General features: G+C 28.9%; 2 protein-coding genes across 2 annotated transcripts in view; one reads left to right on the top strand and one right to left on the bottom strand.

Annotated features, from left to right (window-relative positions):
* Positions 1–3,012, top strand: part of LOC142330751 (trypsin-1-like) — a 92,199-nt gene extending 89,187 nt beyond the window's left edge. Inside the window, exon 7 of the mRNA XM_075376196.1 lies at positions 2,737–3,012. Coding sequence (XP_075232311.1) covers positions 2,737–2,901 — 165 coding nt within the window. The 3' untranslated portion in view covers positions 2,902–3,012. The remainder of the gene's footprint in view (positions 1–2,736) is intronic.
* Positions 925–16,123, bottom strand: LOC142330019 (migration and invasion enhancer 1-like). Its single transcript, XM_075375030.1, has 4 exons — positions 15,965–16,123; positions 11,401–11,498; positions 7,541–7,724; positions 925–1,255 (listed from the first exon to the last, which is right to left on the bottom strand). The coding sequence occupies exons 1-3, from the start codon at positions 15,988–15,990 to the stop codon at positions 7,561–7,563; spliced, it is 288 nt and encodes a 95-aa protein (XP_075231145.1). The 5' UTR covers positions 15,991–16,123; the 3' UTR covers positions 925–1,255; positions 7,541–7,560.
* Positions 16,124–16,126: the final 3 nt, after the last annotated feature.

Genomic DNA, 16,126 nt, shown 5'->3' with positions numbered 1-16,126 from the left:
AGTGAGGAATTAAGTGGTTTCCTGTAAGCTTTCTCACTGAGCGGATTATACTGTTACAAATCAGCATTCAAAATCAATTAAAATTCAGATGTTATACAACCTTACAGGTAACAATATCACTTTGTTCATGGCAGGAACTGCCAATACAATGATAGTAAACAGTGCATAGGCAGTAATTACTACACCCTCTGAGAAAGCAACTCTGACTGGTAGTTCTTGTATTAAAGATAATTTATATCCATCGTTATCACACCAAACTTATGGAAAATAGTACAAACCAATGTATTCCTTTCTATTTTGAATAAGCGTCTGAAATATATTTTTTTAGGGAATTATCCTTCTACTTTTGAAAAGTAATTTTTTTCTGTATCAAAAATCTGAAATGGATGTTAAATAGAAAAATGAATGAAACAAAATTAAAATTTTTAGAAAATATTTTTTGAATTTTCAACAGTGTACAATTTAAAACAATAATTTATATAATTATTTAAATTTAAAAATTTATTTTAATTTTAAAAAAATATTTGCATATTAAAAAATTTTTTATTAATAAAAAATATGAACTAACAATGAAATACACATATTATTAAAAAAATATTTATTTCACGCAAATACATAAACCATGTATAAGAGTGAGTGAGTGGGAGGGGGGAGAGAGAATGAGCATGCTTACTGAACAAGAGTGTTAATATCTATATATAGCACATGGTAGGCATAGTGGGGGAATCAGCTACTGCCTGATTCTTTTTCATGATGCTTGTTTTTTTCTCAGTTGACCCTCCCATTCTGAATCCTATATTAAGAAGCTTCGCTGAAATAATTATTAAAATATTATTTTATTAATAATTAGTATCATAATTAATAGAATATAATATTAATATAAAATATAATATTATAGATATAATTATTTATAAAATTATATAATTATAAACAGTTTTTTTATAAAGTTAAAGTTGATTTAAAATCATTCACTAGAATGTAGCAGCAAGTTTTCCTCATTTGATAAAATTATATTTTATCAACAGTTGTTATGTTTTTTCTTTTTCAACTATGTAACTAATTTTCTTTTGTAAATAATTTTATACTACCCACCACCTACTATAAAGAAATTAATAAATACTCTTACATAGAAATCAGTACACCGCTGCAGTTTTGAATCCTGGCTCCAACTATTCAGTCTAAATTCTGCATCCACAGTTAAAATCCACACAGCAGATTTTTTAGAAATTAGTATAAGTTATAAATAACAATTATCCTGTAATTAAATTCAATCCATAATCAATATAAAAATTCAAAAAATTAATTAAAACTACGTAGCTAAAAAATATCTGATTAAATTCTAAGAAAATATGCAAACTGGTATTTCAAGATCTTTTGGCAAAACAAACCCGTTTAAAAAGCAGGCCTATACTTGGACAAACGATATAAAATTTCATTCACCGGTGTCCAACTTCTTAAAAATCACAAGAGCGAGGTAAAATTCAAAATATACATTTTTGTTAAACTAAATTTTATAACGTCTGCCTAGATTCAACAGTACGGTCTGTCCAGTCTTAGGGTAAGGGCACGATGAACAGGTTGTAGCGGTGTTGCAGTTTGCAGCACAAGTTGCAGTTAACCGCTTTATAAATCATAATTATAACTTGTGAATAAGTACATAGTGAAGACGTCACAGTGTAGGTACGGCTCATGGTTTAGATGATTTCAAGATTAACTTTTTTATTTAGTTTTATTTTACATCGCCGCTTTACCTAAACTTACTTCTGCGATCGGTTCATACAAGGTCATTTCCTCCTCTAAACTCTTTTTAGAGAAATCATTTCTTCTGTAGCGGCAACACTACAAAATAAATTTTTCTTCACGAAGAGCAGAACTGCTGTACAGCTTGCAATATTATATAACATATGCTTTCAGTTTTGCTTTGAGAAAATAAAAAATATATGAAAACATTTCCAGTCATCCTCAAATATAATCGGGATTTGTCTGGGATGGTTCTGACATCCTTTAAAAAATGATGTTCACCCAACTCCATTTTCTGTTAACTAGATGTGCTGTAAACCTGCAGGTGGGAAGATAATTCATATATTACAAGAAAATTTATTTTAACAATTCAGTTGTAACTAGTAAGATTAATTACTCATGAAATTGTATGTAGGATAAAAAAAAACAGCGCTATTTAAAAGTCCATGTCGGTGTTTGCCAAAAATTACAACAGATCAATAGAACTTTTAATCTGAAAATAACAATTGAATTTTAAGTAAAAATTTAATCAAATGTTTGGTAAATACTTAAAAGTATTCGTTATTATTTAAAATATTAACTTTTCTTTGTAAATTTTATAATTACTATTTCAACTTTAGCGCAAATGATTTTATAATAGCATTATAATTTTAAACCATTTTGTAAATGTTTTGGGAAATCTAGACTTACATTTAGATGTTATTGAAGTATCAGCAGCAGTTTTAACCTGCCGTTCAAAAATTATTGACTTACTGTTATAACACAATCTGTAAATGATACTACAGGATAGAAAGAAATTAAAAGACTTCAGAAAAGAATTCTTCTCGATAAAAAATAAAATAGAATGAATCTACTAAATATTTTAGTCTGTTTTTAGCATTTCAAATTACTAAACCAGTTCAATTTCAAATAACTATATTTGAATGATTTAAGTATCAAAATTTTATGCATAAATTTAACACATATTTTTATGACAATTCAATTCTATTATTTCAGGGAGATTCAGGAGGTCCACTTCAATGTAGCCTGAATGATGGAAGATGGTATTTAATAGGAATAACATCTTTTGGATCAGGTTGTGCTAAACCAGGCTATCCTGATGTTTACACAAGACTTTCGTTTTATCTTCCATGGATAAATGGAAAAATAAAAACACACTAGATTATTACATTTGTATACTAGATAATCTTTATATGATATAAATACTCCACTTCTTTTTTTTTAATTACTTTATAATTTATCTTTGTATAAGCTTTAATATAGATAAAAAATGGTGACAATAAAGAAACGATTAGGACTCAATTTAATTTTTTTTTTTCTTATTTATTCCCATAACCAAATCTATGCTCTACAGAATGTTTGTGTTACACAGAAAAATAATTTTAAAATCATAATAACTTTAAATTCTTCTGGTCAAAATTTAAAGGCAAACAGATTTTTTCTACCTTTAGTCATAAGAGATAACTTCAATAAGTTCCTGGAATTGAAATATTCTATTTAAAATGATAGTCATTATGGGAAAATGATTATTTCATAAATCAGTGGCTATCACAAAACTACAGCTCGACTGACATAACACTTGTTTCCTCTCCAACAATAGTCTCTCCGTTGAATGTCTGTATAATCTGTATAATGTGAATCGTGTAAAATTATCATAATTCAGAAATAATTTTAAATAGACCCTAACCGGTTATAGAAAAACCTTACTGTAACAAATTTTGTAATTATGGTAAATTCAAACTAAAAATATTTTTTTTTTTTTATCAGTTAATAGCATTTTTACATTGAATACCTTCCCCCGAGCATAATAATCTGCAAAACAATAAAACTCTTCTACAATGATGCGATTAAGTATCCCAAAATAAAAAAAAAATTTCCATCATCTGAATAAACTTGAAGGAAAATATAATTTATATTTAATTGCCTGAAAAACACCACTAGGAGGTGACTACATCTTCTCTCATGTTTTATTTATTTTTTGTTAATTTTTTTAATTACTTTTATGTTTTTTAATCAATTAACTGAAGGCAGGTACAGCCAGTTACGTCACACGTACAGTAACACTGGGTGTATAGGTTGAGTCGCTACACTATATACCATTGCGCTCCTTCAAAAATTGAAATTAAAAAAAACCAAAATAGTTTTTATATATTTATCTGAAGTGTGTTTGGAAGCCCCAATCTAGGGATTATCTTGTTTAATATAGTCGGAAATGGGGAAAATTTGTAATCACTGTTCAAATTTTTTTTACTTTTCTTCATCCCTTTCAAGGTCAAATTTTGAAAAATATAGAAATTGGATTTTAGATATTTACATGAAAGTTACACACACTAAATTAAAAGTTAAAAAAAGCCGGGTTTAAAAAAAAATTCAAAATCCATTTTAACCCGTTAAACTCGAAATTAAAAAAAAGTAGAAATTTTTTTAGATACTCCCATGAAGATTACACACAACAAAAATCAAATGATATCTTCATTTTGTACTGATAAAGTAAAAAAAAAAAAAAAAGCTTTAAAGGTTTCAAAGAAATTTCAAAATCCATTTTAGCCCTTTAAACTTGGAATTTCAAGAAATCTAGAAATTATTAAATATTCACACGAAGATTACAGACACCAAAGATCACGTTGATATCTTCATTTGTTACCAATAAAAAAAAAAAAAAAAAAAAAAAAAATTTAACATTTTTTCTGTGAAATAAAAAATGTTAAAATATTAAATAAATGTTATGAGGATGACATTGACCCATTACATACATTGCTGTAATAAGAATTTATGAAACCTTTAGGGAATCTTTTTAAGATTTACAATCTGTTTATTTATGCTATCCCAGTATTTAGTCTACTCCAGCGGAGTTATTACTCCAGTAATTACAGGCTTTTCACCTAATTACAGGTACCTTATTTTTATTTTAGTCTTTTTTTTGTAAAAAATGAAGTAATATGATTTTTTCATTATTTATATATTTATTGAAGTAATAATTAGTACTAGTTCTTTAAAAACTAAACTTTTAAACGGGTTTAGATAGTCATTATAAGGATGGGACCATAAAAATGTTATTTAAAGGTAAGGTATCTTATCTGGCCAAAGTTCACGGTAAGTTTACCATAACCATTTGTGGAAATTCTATCTGTAAACCTTAATAACAGATTGTTAGGAAAGGATTACATTATTAAAAAAATATTTTTATACTGTAGAAAATTCCTTTCTATTTATAATACGGTAAAATCATTACAATTGTATAAAAACTAGGAAAAAAAAGTTTAAATAGGACTTATTTTTATAGTGAGAATTTTCTGTTTTAAAGTGTTTTATATTTTATTTATTTTTTGCATTATAGTTCCAAAAAAGTAGCCTAAAAAGTGTCTAATTCAATTCAAAATACTTACAATAAATAATAGTTTAAAATTTAATCAGCAAACTGATAATGGCTAAGTACAGTTAATTTGAAAACTGTTAAAGAAATTTTCAAATTTTACAGAGGTATAAAGTCTAGTTACGTTAAAAGTGTACAAAAGCAGGTATTTAAATAATATGAAGTGAAATTGCAGAGGTTAATAGAAGACCAATTAGGGGATAAAATGAGATCATGTATTTTTTTTTACCATTATTATATAGCACGTTATATTGAACAGTAAATATATAGTGTGACTTATATAGTCCCACTATAGCACAGTATAGTCGCATACATTAATATTCAGTTTTATGTTGTTAATACAGACATGTTCTTTTGTTTCATAGAACTTTAAAAACGGTGATGTGAACAAAAAGTTAAGTTTATTCAAAGGTTATGCTTACATCCGATTATTTAATTTTAGGTATTTGACCGTTAAAAAACTAGTTTTTTAACGGTCAAATAAAGCATAACTTTTGAATAAACTTATCTTTTTTTATAAATAAGAAGAAAATTTTTATAAATATTCTTCTTCTTCTAAATATTCTTCAGTGAAAGTGCACACTAGGAAAGGATTTTTTAAATTCCAACTTTAAAGGGTTAAAATGGAGTAACAATGATATTTTTTTTTTTTTTTTTTTTTTTTTTTTAATTTCTTGGTAACAAATGAAGATATCAACTTGATCTTTGGTGTCTGTAATCTTCGTGTGAATATTTAATAATTTCTAGATTTCTTGAAATTCCAAGTTTAAAGGGCTAAAATGGATTTTGAAATTTCTTTGAAACCTTTAAAGCTTTTTTTTTTTTTTTTACTTTATCAGTACAAAATGAAGATATCATTTGATTTTTGTTGTGTGTAATCTTCATGGGAGTATCTAAAAAAATTTCTACATTTTTTTTAATTTCGAGTTTAACGGGTTAAAATGGATTTTGAATTTTTTTTAAACCCGGCTTTTTTTAACTTTTAATTTAGTGTGTGTAACTTTCATGTAAATATCTAAAATCCAATTTCTATATTTTTCAAAATTTGACCTTGAAAGGGATGAAGAAAAGTAAAAAAAATTTGAACAGTGATTACAAATTTTCCCCATTTCCGACTATATTAAACAAGATAATCCCTAGATTGGGGCTTCCAAACACACTTCAGATAAATATATAAAAACTATTCTGGTTTTTTTTAATTTCAATTTTTGAAGGAGCGCAACGGTATATAGTGTGGCGACTCAACCTATACACCCAGTGTTACTGTACGTGTGACGTAACTGGCTGTACCTGCCTTCAGTTAATTGATTAAAAAACATAAAAGTAATTAAAAAAATTAACAAAAAATAAATAAAAGAAGAGAGAAGAAGTACAGTCACCTCCTAGTGGTGTTTTTCAGGTAATTTTTAAAGAAGGAGGCTGACTGTTTTGAAATCTATATTCTTTGATGACTCAAGGTTTTGGGTCCTGAACTGACCGACTGTTGCTCTAAAAAAATCACAATACACTGATATTTTTATAAATTAAACAGCCTGTAATTTTTATTTACTATTATTATTCTCACAAGCATTAGTAACAGCAGGGTCCAATGAGCACAGACCTCTGGGTAGACGGGAAGGGCAAGAAAAATAAGCCATGACCGGCTAAATATCCACTGACTGCAACGGGAAACAAAAGTAACCATATAGCACCACAGCAAAAGCCGCAATGGGGATGCTAGTTTGAATATAAGTCTACTTACTGTTAATAGTAATAAACGATAGCTTATTGTTTGACAAATAAATCAGGCTACTCAAAAAAATGATCTCATAACATAATGATTCAATAATACAAATTAAAAAAACAACATAAAACTTGAAAAACATCTAAGAACATAATATGGAAACTTACATTCAAATCACACAAATCATACTACCATACTACAAAAAGAGAATCATACATTTAGAACTCCTTAACAAAAACATGAGAGCTGATGATGGAAAAATGTTATAAGTACCTCATAAATTTAAATTTGAAGAAATAATAAAAGAAAAATGATTTATTTTACTTCAATTTTTAGATTAATTACACATTACATTGCGACAAATAGATGAAGAAAGTAGCATTTGGAAAAATATAGTTAAAAGAAGAGACAGACTTATAGGCCACATACTAAGGCATCCTGGAATAGTCGCTTTAATATTGGAAGGACAGGTAGAAGGAAAAATTTGTGTAGGCAGGCCACGTTTGGAATATGTAAAACAAATTGTTAGAGATGTAGGATGTAGAGGGTATACTGAAATGAAACGACTAGCACTAGATAGGGAATCTTGGAGAGCTGCATCAAACCAGTCAAATGACTGAAGACAAAAAAAAAACACATTACATTACACTGTATAAGTACATAAAATTACAAAAATATATAAAATGAATGTAAATTATACTGACTATAAATATATATATATTTTTTACAAAATAGAACAAGTTATTGGTTGTTGTTTATAAGCTTTTCTTACAGATCCACCATCTGCAACTTCTTCAACAATATCTGCTACTTCATCAAAATCAGGAAAAGCTAATGTTTGTAATTTTGAATATATCAACTGCTTGTTTACTTCGACTTCAAAAGATCCTAAAAGCAAAATTATAAATTTGGGATTACTGATTAACTCATGATCTTTACATCTAATGGTGGACTTATGTTACACCATTAAATTTTTTTTTGTTATAAAATTCCAATAAGTAGATCAGTAATGAATTTGTTTTCTTATTTTTTAAATATGTCTTCATGAGATCTAGATTAAAGTAATCTATTTACAGGGTAAAATACTTCAATCTACATTATAAAATGCTATGAAATGTTCAGACAATCGTCATTTTTTCCCTGAACATAAATCACTTAAACTTTTTCAGTAACATTTATTCTTCTGGTGTGAAAAACTTTGAATATGAAATTCCATCTCCAAACAACAAAAATTGGTTAACATTCATAAAAATTCTAGCTCCTGTTATAGTAACACAATAATTTGTTTTTACTCAGTAACAGTACTATACTTTTTCAGTACTATTCCACTTCAATGATTTGTTTATTTAATGAAATTGTCAGCTGTTCAATGAATGAATATGGCTATGCAAAAAAGCTTTTTTATTTAATTTTTTCATTTTAATGGAGCAAGGGAATCATGCTGTTTTTTTTAATTAAAAAATTGGTACACTGAGAGAGCTGTGTGAACAGGTGTATTATTGTCATGATGGTTTTTTCCTAGCAAACAAGGTGTTGTTATCAGCGCCTGGACATAAAATTACAATTGTAAATAATTAACAATTAAAATTTACCTTAAAAAATTAAACAAATCTAAAACACCTTTGAGGTACGCAAAACGCAAAATAAAGACAACATTAACAGTATTCAAATGCACAAAAACGGCATTCATGGGCAAAACATATAATAGAAGTAATTAAATATTTGAATGTAGATGCGTGGCCTTAAGAAACAACAAGACAATGGACAATACTGCCATATTGTTCCCTAATACATTGAAGATGTTAGCACATAATTTAAACTTTAGACACAATTCTGCATAACACATACAACCCACACGTATGTGGTGTTGTCAGATGGCTGTCGCAGCAAACACAAACGGGTGCATCTGTCTGTGTCATGAGATGTTACTCACAAAAGACAAATAATAACCTCCTCTTGATGGCAACTACTGAATGAAGAGCCCCATGGTGATACAGTGTTATTAACAGGATGAAGTTTATTGTCGATAGTAGCATTCCATTCACTTTACCACTCATCACAAACCACCTTCTTCAGAAAACAGACAAGATTGTCAGAAACAACACGATTAGAGAAAGAAGAATGTAAACAAGCCACTTTTGCCACACTATCAGCGCACTGATTCCCTGAAATTCCAACATGGCTGGGAATCCAGATAAGCTCACACTTTTATAATGCTGAATCGTTTCAGGGGGAACAGACTGTGTAGGGCTACGTATACTTAAGGCCAAACATGTATGTTCTATTGGCAACTACATAAGCATAACTAACAGAGTTATCATGGCTAGAGCTATCTGTATAAATTATAGCATCACGATTCTTGCTATTTACAATACTATAACATTTTTCTCGTAAGAAAACCGAATTTGTGTCCTTTTTTTGTCACAGTGGAAAAACTTGTCATCATATCAGGCCTTTATTGCAGTAAACTGTTGTGTGAGCTTCTCAGAACCTCCAAATAGAAACTCTGGAAAACAGTCTGACCTGATGGAATGAATTTCAAATCCACCCCACCTCTCACATAAAAAAACAAATGAGCATTGTCTATGTATGACTTCACTTTGCAACCTTTTTTTGGGTGTAGTAAGGTGTGGGAATCTTCCACTGGCTTGAGTCTGCTTGGTTTTGTGGTCATAACCATAGCAACATGATTTTTCACCAGTAGTGCTCTTGGGAAAGAAATCTGAATTGGTTTGGGACCAATGGAACCATACTTCTTCTAAAGCATGGAATGCTTCCAAGCACCCTCTTTTTGCTAAGCAGTCAGGATCTGAGGCACAAACTTTGCAATGATCCTTTTCATCCCCAAATCTTACGATAAAATTTGCTAAACTGAGCTCCAAGTTACTCCATACAACTTGTAATTTCTTCAATTTCGTCAGTCTTCAAGCACAATTTTATACATTTTTTCAACATTTTCATCCATTCAGGAAATTTAAGGACATTCAGAACAAGGTTGGTCAACAGTCAACATTTCACCTCTTTTGAAACAAGAAAACCACTTGTACACTAAATTTTTTCCCATAGCAGTATCCTTGTGAGCTGTTTCAACATCACAGTAATTTCTGTAGCGTTTTTCCCAACCATGAAGCAAAACTTCACGGCTGTGCACTATTATTTAAAGTCTGCCATGACAAACAACGAGATCCAGGTGAAACAGCTTTTAAAAAAAAATTCAAAGAGATCAAACAACCTTCTCAGGTGATCTGCCATGGTAGGTAAACTGGCACTAAAAGGTCACTTGACATTCTCCTAATAAAACCACAACTCCACCTAGTGCAACACAATTCCAGTTATTTTTTAGTACTTCCTTGTACAACACCTCCTCGATTCAACTGATCAAGTAATATGATTATCTGAAAATTGGATCAAGAGAATTTCATATGGTGATCAAACATTACTTTTTTAAAAGCAAAACCACACACAATACTAAATTCAAGCTCAATAAATATTATGGTGAGTCAGCTTTATTGATTATTTTCTACGGAGTTCATATGAGCACAAATGATGATGTACAATCTGAACGGTTTAGTGAAGTTACAACCACAGAGAATATTGAAAATAATCCATGACATAGTTGTAGGGATAAAAGAGTGAAAACGTATTAGATCACTAAGACAACAGGCATCTCAAATGAATGGGTGGTTCATATTTTACGTTAAAACGCTCCGCTATAAGGGTGCCATGTTTGCTCACAATCAATCAAAAGCAGGAAGAAAGAAGTAAACATTTCTAAGTTTTAGGTTATTTTAAACTGATTTGAGAGGAAGTTTTGCGTAGTTTCCTAACGGTTAATGAAACTTGGATATATCACTATCAAAGTGAAACCAAATAACAATCAAACTAGAGGTTACAGTCAGGAAAATTACTCTGAAGAAGGTAAAAACCATCCCATCAGCAAGAAATATGAGCCCAATGGTGTTTTGGATGTTCATGGCTTTCTAAAAGGAATAAAACAATAATTAAGTAATGTAATACATCTTTGCTGGATCATCCAGAAATAAAGGGAAAATGGCCATATTTGACAAAAAAGAAGATTATTTTTTATAAAGACAATACACTTGTCATTCTTTTGCATTTGTATCAGTAAAATTGTTTGAATTTTGCTACAAAACTCTTCCACATCTTCTACATGCCAAACTTAGCATCTTCAAATGGTTTTCAAATAGTAAGAAGTGACTTTTTGGAAATAGATGTTTACAAAATGATGAAGTTGAAACATTTGCCTACTAAATTAAGTTATTCCCTATTTTAAAAACTTGGACAAATCATACTATAAGGATGGATCAGAAAATTTGAGTATTGTTGGACTAAATGTATAAAATTGAAAGAAGAAAATAAAAAGATTTTTCACAAAAAACTGTATTCTTTATATTTGCATGGACATCATTATCAAATGCTCCTTACATATTGAGAATTCTAATAAAAAAAAAGAAGAAGATTAATACAAGAAAATCAATCCTATTTGTTACAAGCAAACATAAATATTTATTATATAATATTAATAGTCTAATAGATATAATACCTTGACGACCAGGTGTTCCTTGCACTTTTGTTTCAGGTACTCTGTTTAACACAATGTTTTTTAAGTCATAAAATTTAATGTCATGTCCACATGTGGCACTGTAACATGAATATGAATCATTGATCAGATACTGCAATAAATAACTTCTTTTTTCAATTTAAACAATTTCATAAAAGGAAAACAATTATATAAAAGACATAAAAAGGATGTATCCCTTGGTTAAGTGAACAACCTAAATAAGCAAACATTATGCTTCAACTAGCCATTTATAAGCTCATCATCTAAAGTTTCTAAACAATTTATTTTAAATTGAATTAAAAGATTTCCTGTTACAGAAGCAATATTGACTTTTTCACGAGTTTTTAAAAAATACTAATTAAATGAACCTAAATTTCCAGTCTCATTTATTAAATAAATATGAACTGAAACATACTTCAATATCCTTAAAATTGATTCTATATTTATAATCTTCAAAAATTTACTTCACTATGTCATATTATATTATATATTAACGTGTATTTGAAAATAATTTTTTTAGTTTGTTAACTTTTATCTTGTGATGGTGTTTTATAGAGACTTTCCTATATGCTTTTAGGCAACTGCAGGATGGATGTTTCTTTTTCTCCACCACATAAGCTTAAAAATTGTGCGTAATAATATGGAAATTGTGTAAATTATGAAAATGCCATGCCTGACTAGGATTTGAATCCAGATGAAAGAAAGACTGAGATGCTACCACTCTGTCACACAAGCCAGCAGATTAGCTTTTGCTACCTGAGGAGTTACACAACAATCCATCCCAGACATCAATGATAAAATATACACCAAATACAACAATATAAGTGCATATGCTATAAACTATTTATAATTTCAACCTCTAATTTGAGATTAAATACTTAATATTAATTTAAATAACTTTTAAATTATGTAACTTTTAATAACTTTTTGTCAATTTGTCAGTCTGTTTTGAAATGAAATTTACCTGGGCATATTCAAACATCATTCTTCCTTCAAAAATAAATTAGATCTTTATATTACTACAATCACCATCCCTAATGGTAAATACAAGTGACAACTATAATAACTTATAAAGATTGCCTAATTGATAATAGTATGTTACACATATGTATAACTTCTTTTTTTTTTAATAAAAATATGACTCACCTTATAAATAACAGAATGTTGTCCATTAACACTTCATAGCTTAATATCAGACTTTTAATCCAAACATTAAGAGGCCTTGAGAGCTTAAGACCAAAGATTACACAAAGCTTAATCAAGGAATAATAATAATAATAATAATAAACATGATAAAACAAAAAAAAACTAATACCTAACAATGATAACATACAATACGTTGATGAAAGCAAATTTACTAAATGTGGAAATAAAACCATAGTAAGCTTTTCAAATGTATATGTAAAAACTTTTAATCAGATACTTGATGACATTAGCAGAGTTCTCCCTGTAAAAATTACTTATAACAGATCTTTGTCACATCAATAGATGACATCACATTTGAAACATCTAGGCTCTAACATTAAAAAGTAATATAAATAACTCAAAGCAAACAGTTTTGCTTCCCATCTATCAATCAACAATGTAAGTAATATGTAAAGTGATTTTATAACAAACCAAGTTACACACTTATCTTAGAAAAGCAATCTTACAATACATTTTAAGTCAAAAAAAATTTTTTCAGTTAACAGAGAAGCACATTCTAATAAACCTATGTTGCCCGAATAAAATAAAGGATGAATGCCATAAAATTGTGCCTCCTCTCTTCTTCCTCTGTAGAATACCTCAAGGTAATGATACATAATAGGCTATTACTATCATTTCTTAAAGATTATTATTCAACTAATTATTAGCTTACTCAGAACTTACAGAAAAAATTATCACCTTGTCAGGAAATCATAAATAAGCAAACAATAATCCAATAAAATATATCTCAATTTCTAAAGTGACAATATGTAATAATTTTACCACTACAGTGCTGGTGTTTTGAATATTGGTCCTGATTAGTTGAGTGATGTAACCGGTATAATTTAGAAGTAAAGAATAATTAAATCAATTCTATTAACTTATTCTAGTTTTAGTTTCATTTTATACATAATTTCTCATTGTTGCTCTCGGCATTATTCAGTATTCAACACACAAAACAATATACCCTATGAACATCAAATCTCAACTGTACTCAGGTGTACAGTTGAGTAGGGAGTAGAGGAAAGGGATGCTCCACTCACATGGAATGTCAGTCACTTGTAAGGCTAGTCCCTACCCTGAGGCATGCCAATTCACTCTTTTGTTACAATAAAGACTGAAGCTATTAAAAACTATTTCAGTTATTTTTGGACAGCCATGACACCAAAATTAGACAAGTGCTTTTTCAATGACAAATTAAAATCAAAACAAGTATTAATAATGACTAATACTTGAAAAATGTGTCATATATAGAAATTTATTTTCTACTGTAAACAGAGGAAAAACTGACATTGAAAACCGCAAACATAAACAGGCCATGTCAGCAGAATTGCAAGATATTTTAAGAAAAACCAATTTGAAGATGCTGAAAGAAAACTAGTTGCACCTGAAGATTTATGGGCATATCACACAGTAATGCCTACTTACTCTTTCCAACCAATGGACTGTACCTGCAAACTGATAAAAGCATTTTTGGTTTACATTTCCACAACAGAATGTGAGATGAAAGTTACAGATGTGCTGATGCCTTAAAAGATATAGTTATTGAAATAGGAGTTAGATGCTGTAAATTTTATTTCTATTTTTGCAAATGCATCAAACCATATGGAGATAAAGTCAATTCCCATAATTATAAGTTATTTTTCATACCAGTCTGGAATACACATCAGAATTTTTGAAGTAAGGGATTTATCAGCAAAACATTTGACAAAGCTAATCATTATATTTTGGAGTGCTGGAAAAGATTATTTATTTACCAAAGTAGTTGGATTTTGTGCTGACACCAATATCAACTTTGTTTGAATTTGAAGAAGTAGGAACGTTATTACAGAGCTAAAATCAAATTTGAGAGGAAGACAGCTTGCAGGAATTAACTGTGCCACTCACATTTCAAATAGTGTTATACAAACTGCAGCTGGCTGTGTTCCAATGGATGTGAAAACTTTTATTACAAAGATTTATATGTATATTTATGAATTTTTACTACACAGACTAGCAATATTTGCAGTCACTTAAAAACAAAATTGGCTAAAAGAAAAGCAGATGTTTCATTACAAGTGCAGAAAAAATTAAATCAGCTTGAGGAAAAAGGCATAAAAAAAATTTGTGGAATTTTATGACAGACATATTCATTATCTAGAAGAATAGGAAGGACCTAATAAGCAATCTGAAAAATTCAAATGGGTTTTGCTAAACACTAAACCTGCCCATGACAGTATTCAAATTTGCAGTGATTAAATTCAGCATTTTCTCAAATCACTATGGTAAACATCAACTGTTTGAAGAAACCTGTTTTGTCCTGCACTACACTACAGATGAAAAAGTTATTCACTAGAGATAAAATTCTGTAACACTATTGAACAGATGGATTGAAATATTCAAAGCCTTCAGGGAATATGATGTTTACAATATCAGCAAATTGTTAGAATATTGTTTCCGTTTAACAGAAACTAATGCACTTTTATATATCTTCTTTTTTTTAAGAACAATTGTATTTTTTTAATTTTTAGTAATAAAATTCAATTATATGTTAAAAATTTGGAATGTTTGCTAATTACTAAATATAATTTTTACGAAACTTGAATAAAATTTTATAAAAACATCCAGTAAAAGTTATTAAAATCAATCCACTCGTCACAAAAGTTTAAGAAGCAAAATTAGGAAAGCAGAGTTCATAACGTTTTTCTTTTATTAATAAAAACATTTTAATACTGCTGCACATGTTTCTACAGTCCTTAGACCCCAAAATTCTAGGTAAACAATTAAGTACTAACCTACCTATATCAATCCTTTCCTACAAAATTACTCTTATATAAAACAGAAGTACATTTTATTGAATTATACAATATTTTCAACTTATATTCTGTCAGCAACTATTACTATACTCTATGAACTATTTTAAATTTTAAAAAATGCCAATTTACACTGTGAACAAACAGCAGTTCATATTACTTCAGTCTATAAGCCATGTATTCTTAAATGCTAGTGAAACAGCTTAAGCTCATTTTAGAGCTTATAATTCTGCTTGAATCTAATATATCTGTGTATTTCAATGTGAGTTCGTTTCTTAAAAATAATTTATTACGATTTTAACAAATAAATTTCTAACGATAGAAAAGCAACTACAGTTTCTATAATTACGGCGGCTTTGGAACATTTGAACTCAATAATCCAGTATCACATTTCGTGTTTTCTTTTTTAAAAAAAGCTCAACGTGCATATATAATATCAAAAAGCCGGTTTTTTAAGACCTAATAGTTCACACTTTTGTTTTCAGAATAAAATTTCATAACCTAGATTGACCGACAATTAAACACAAATACAGTAAGCTGGGGAAAAGAATTAAAATAATTATGCTTACCAGTATTCTACATCTAAATGAACCATATCTTCAGTAATTTACACGTAAACAAAAATCACAATCATCTACTTTCTTAATTACATACGCAAATAAACAGCAACGTTTACTCAGAAGGTTTGCCAACTAAGTCAAAAATATCATGAACTGGCAGTTATGATGGGA

The sequence above is a fragment of the Lycorma delicatula genome, chromosome 9 (genome assembly GCF_047948215.1).
Source record: "Lycorma delicatula isolate Av1 chromosome 9, ASM4794821v1, whole genome shotgun sequence".
Classification (NCBI taxonomy): Eukaryota; Metazoa; Arthropoda; class Insecta; order Hemiptera; family Fulgoridae; genus Lycorma; species Lycorma delicatula.
This window is presented reverse-complemented; position numbering and strand designations above follow the sequence as displayed.

What these genes read in the sequence shown, in the direction of transcription:
- LOC142330019 (XM_075375030.1), bottom strand. Translation starts at nt 15,990, where the DNA reads ATGGTTCATTTAGATGTAGAATACTG. An exon ending in CATTTAGATGTAGAATACTG is followed by an intron (nt 11,499 to 15,964) that starts GTAAGCATAATT and finishes TTCATGTTACAG; the next exon opens with TGCCACATGTGGACATGACA. An exon ending in AGGAACACCTGGTCGTCAAG is followed by an intron (nt 7,725 to 11,400) that starts GTATTATATCTA and finishes TTTTGCTTTTAG; the next exon opens with GATCTTTTGAAGTCGAAGTA.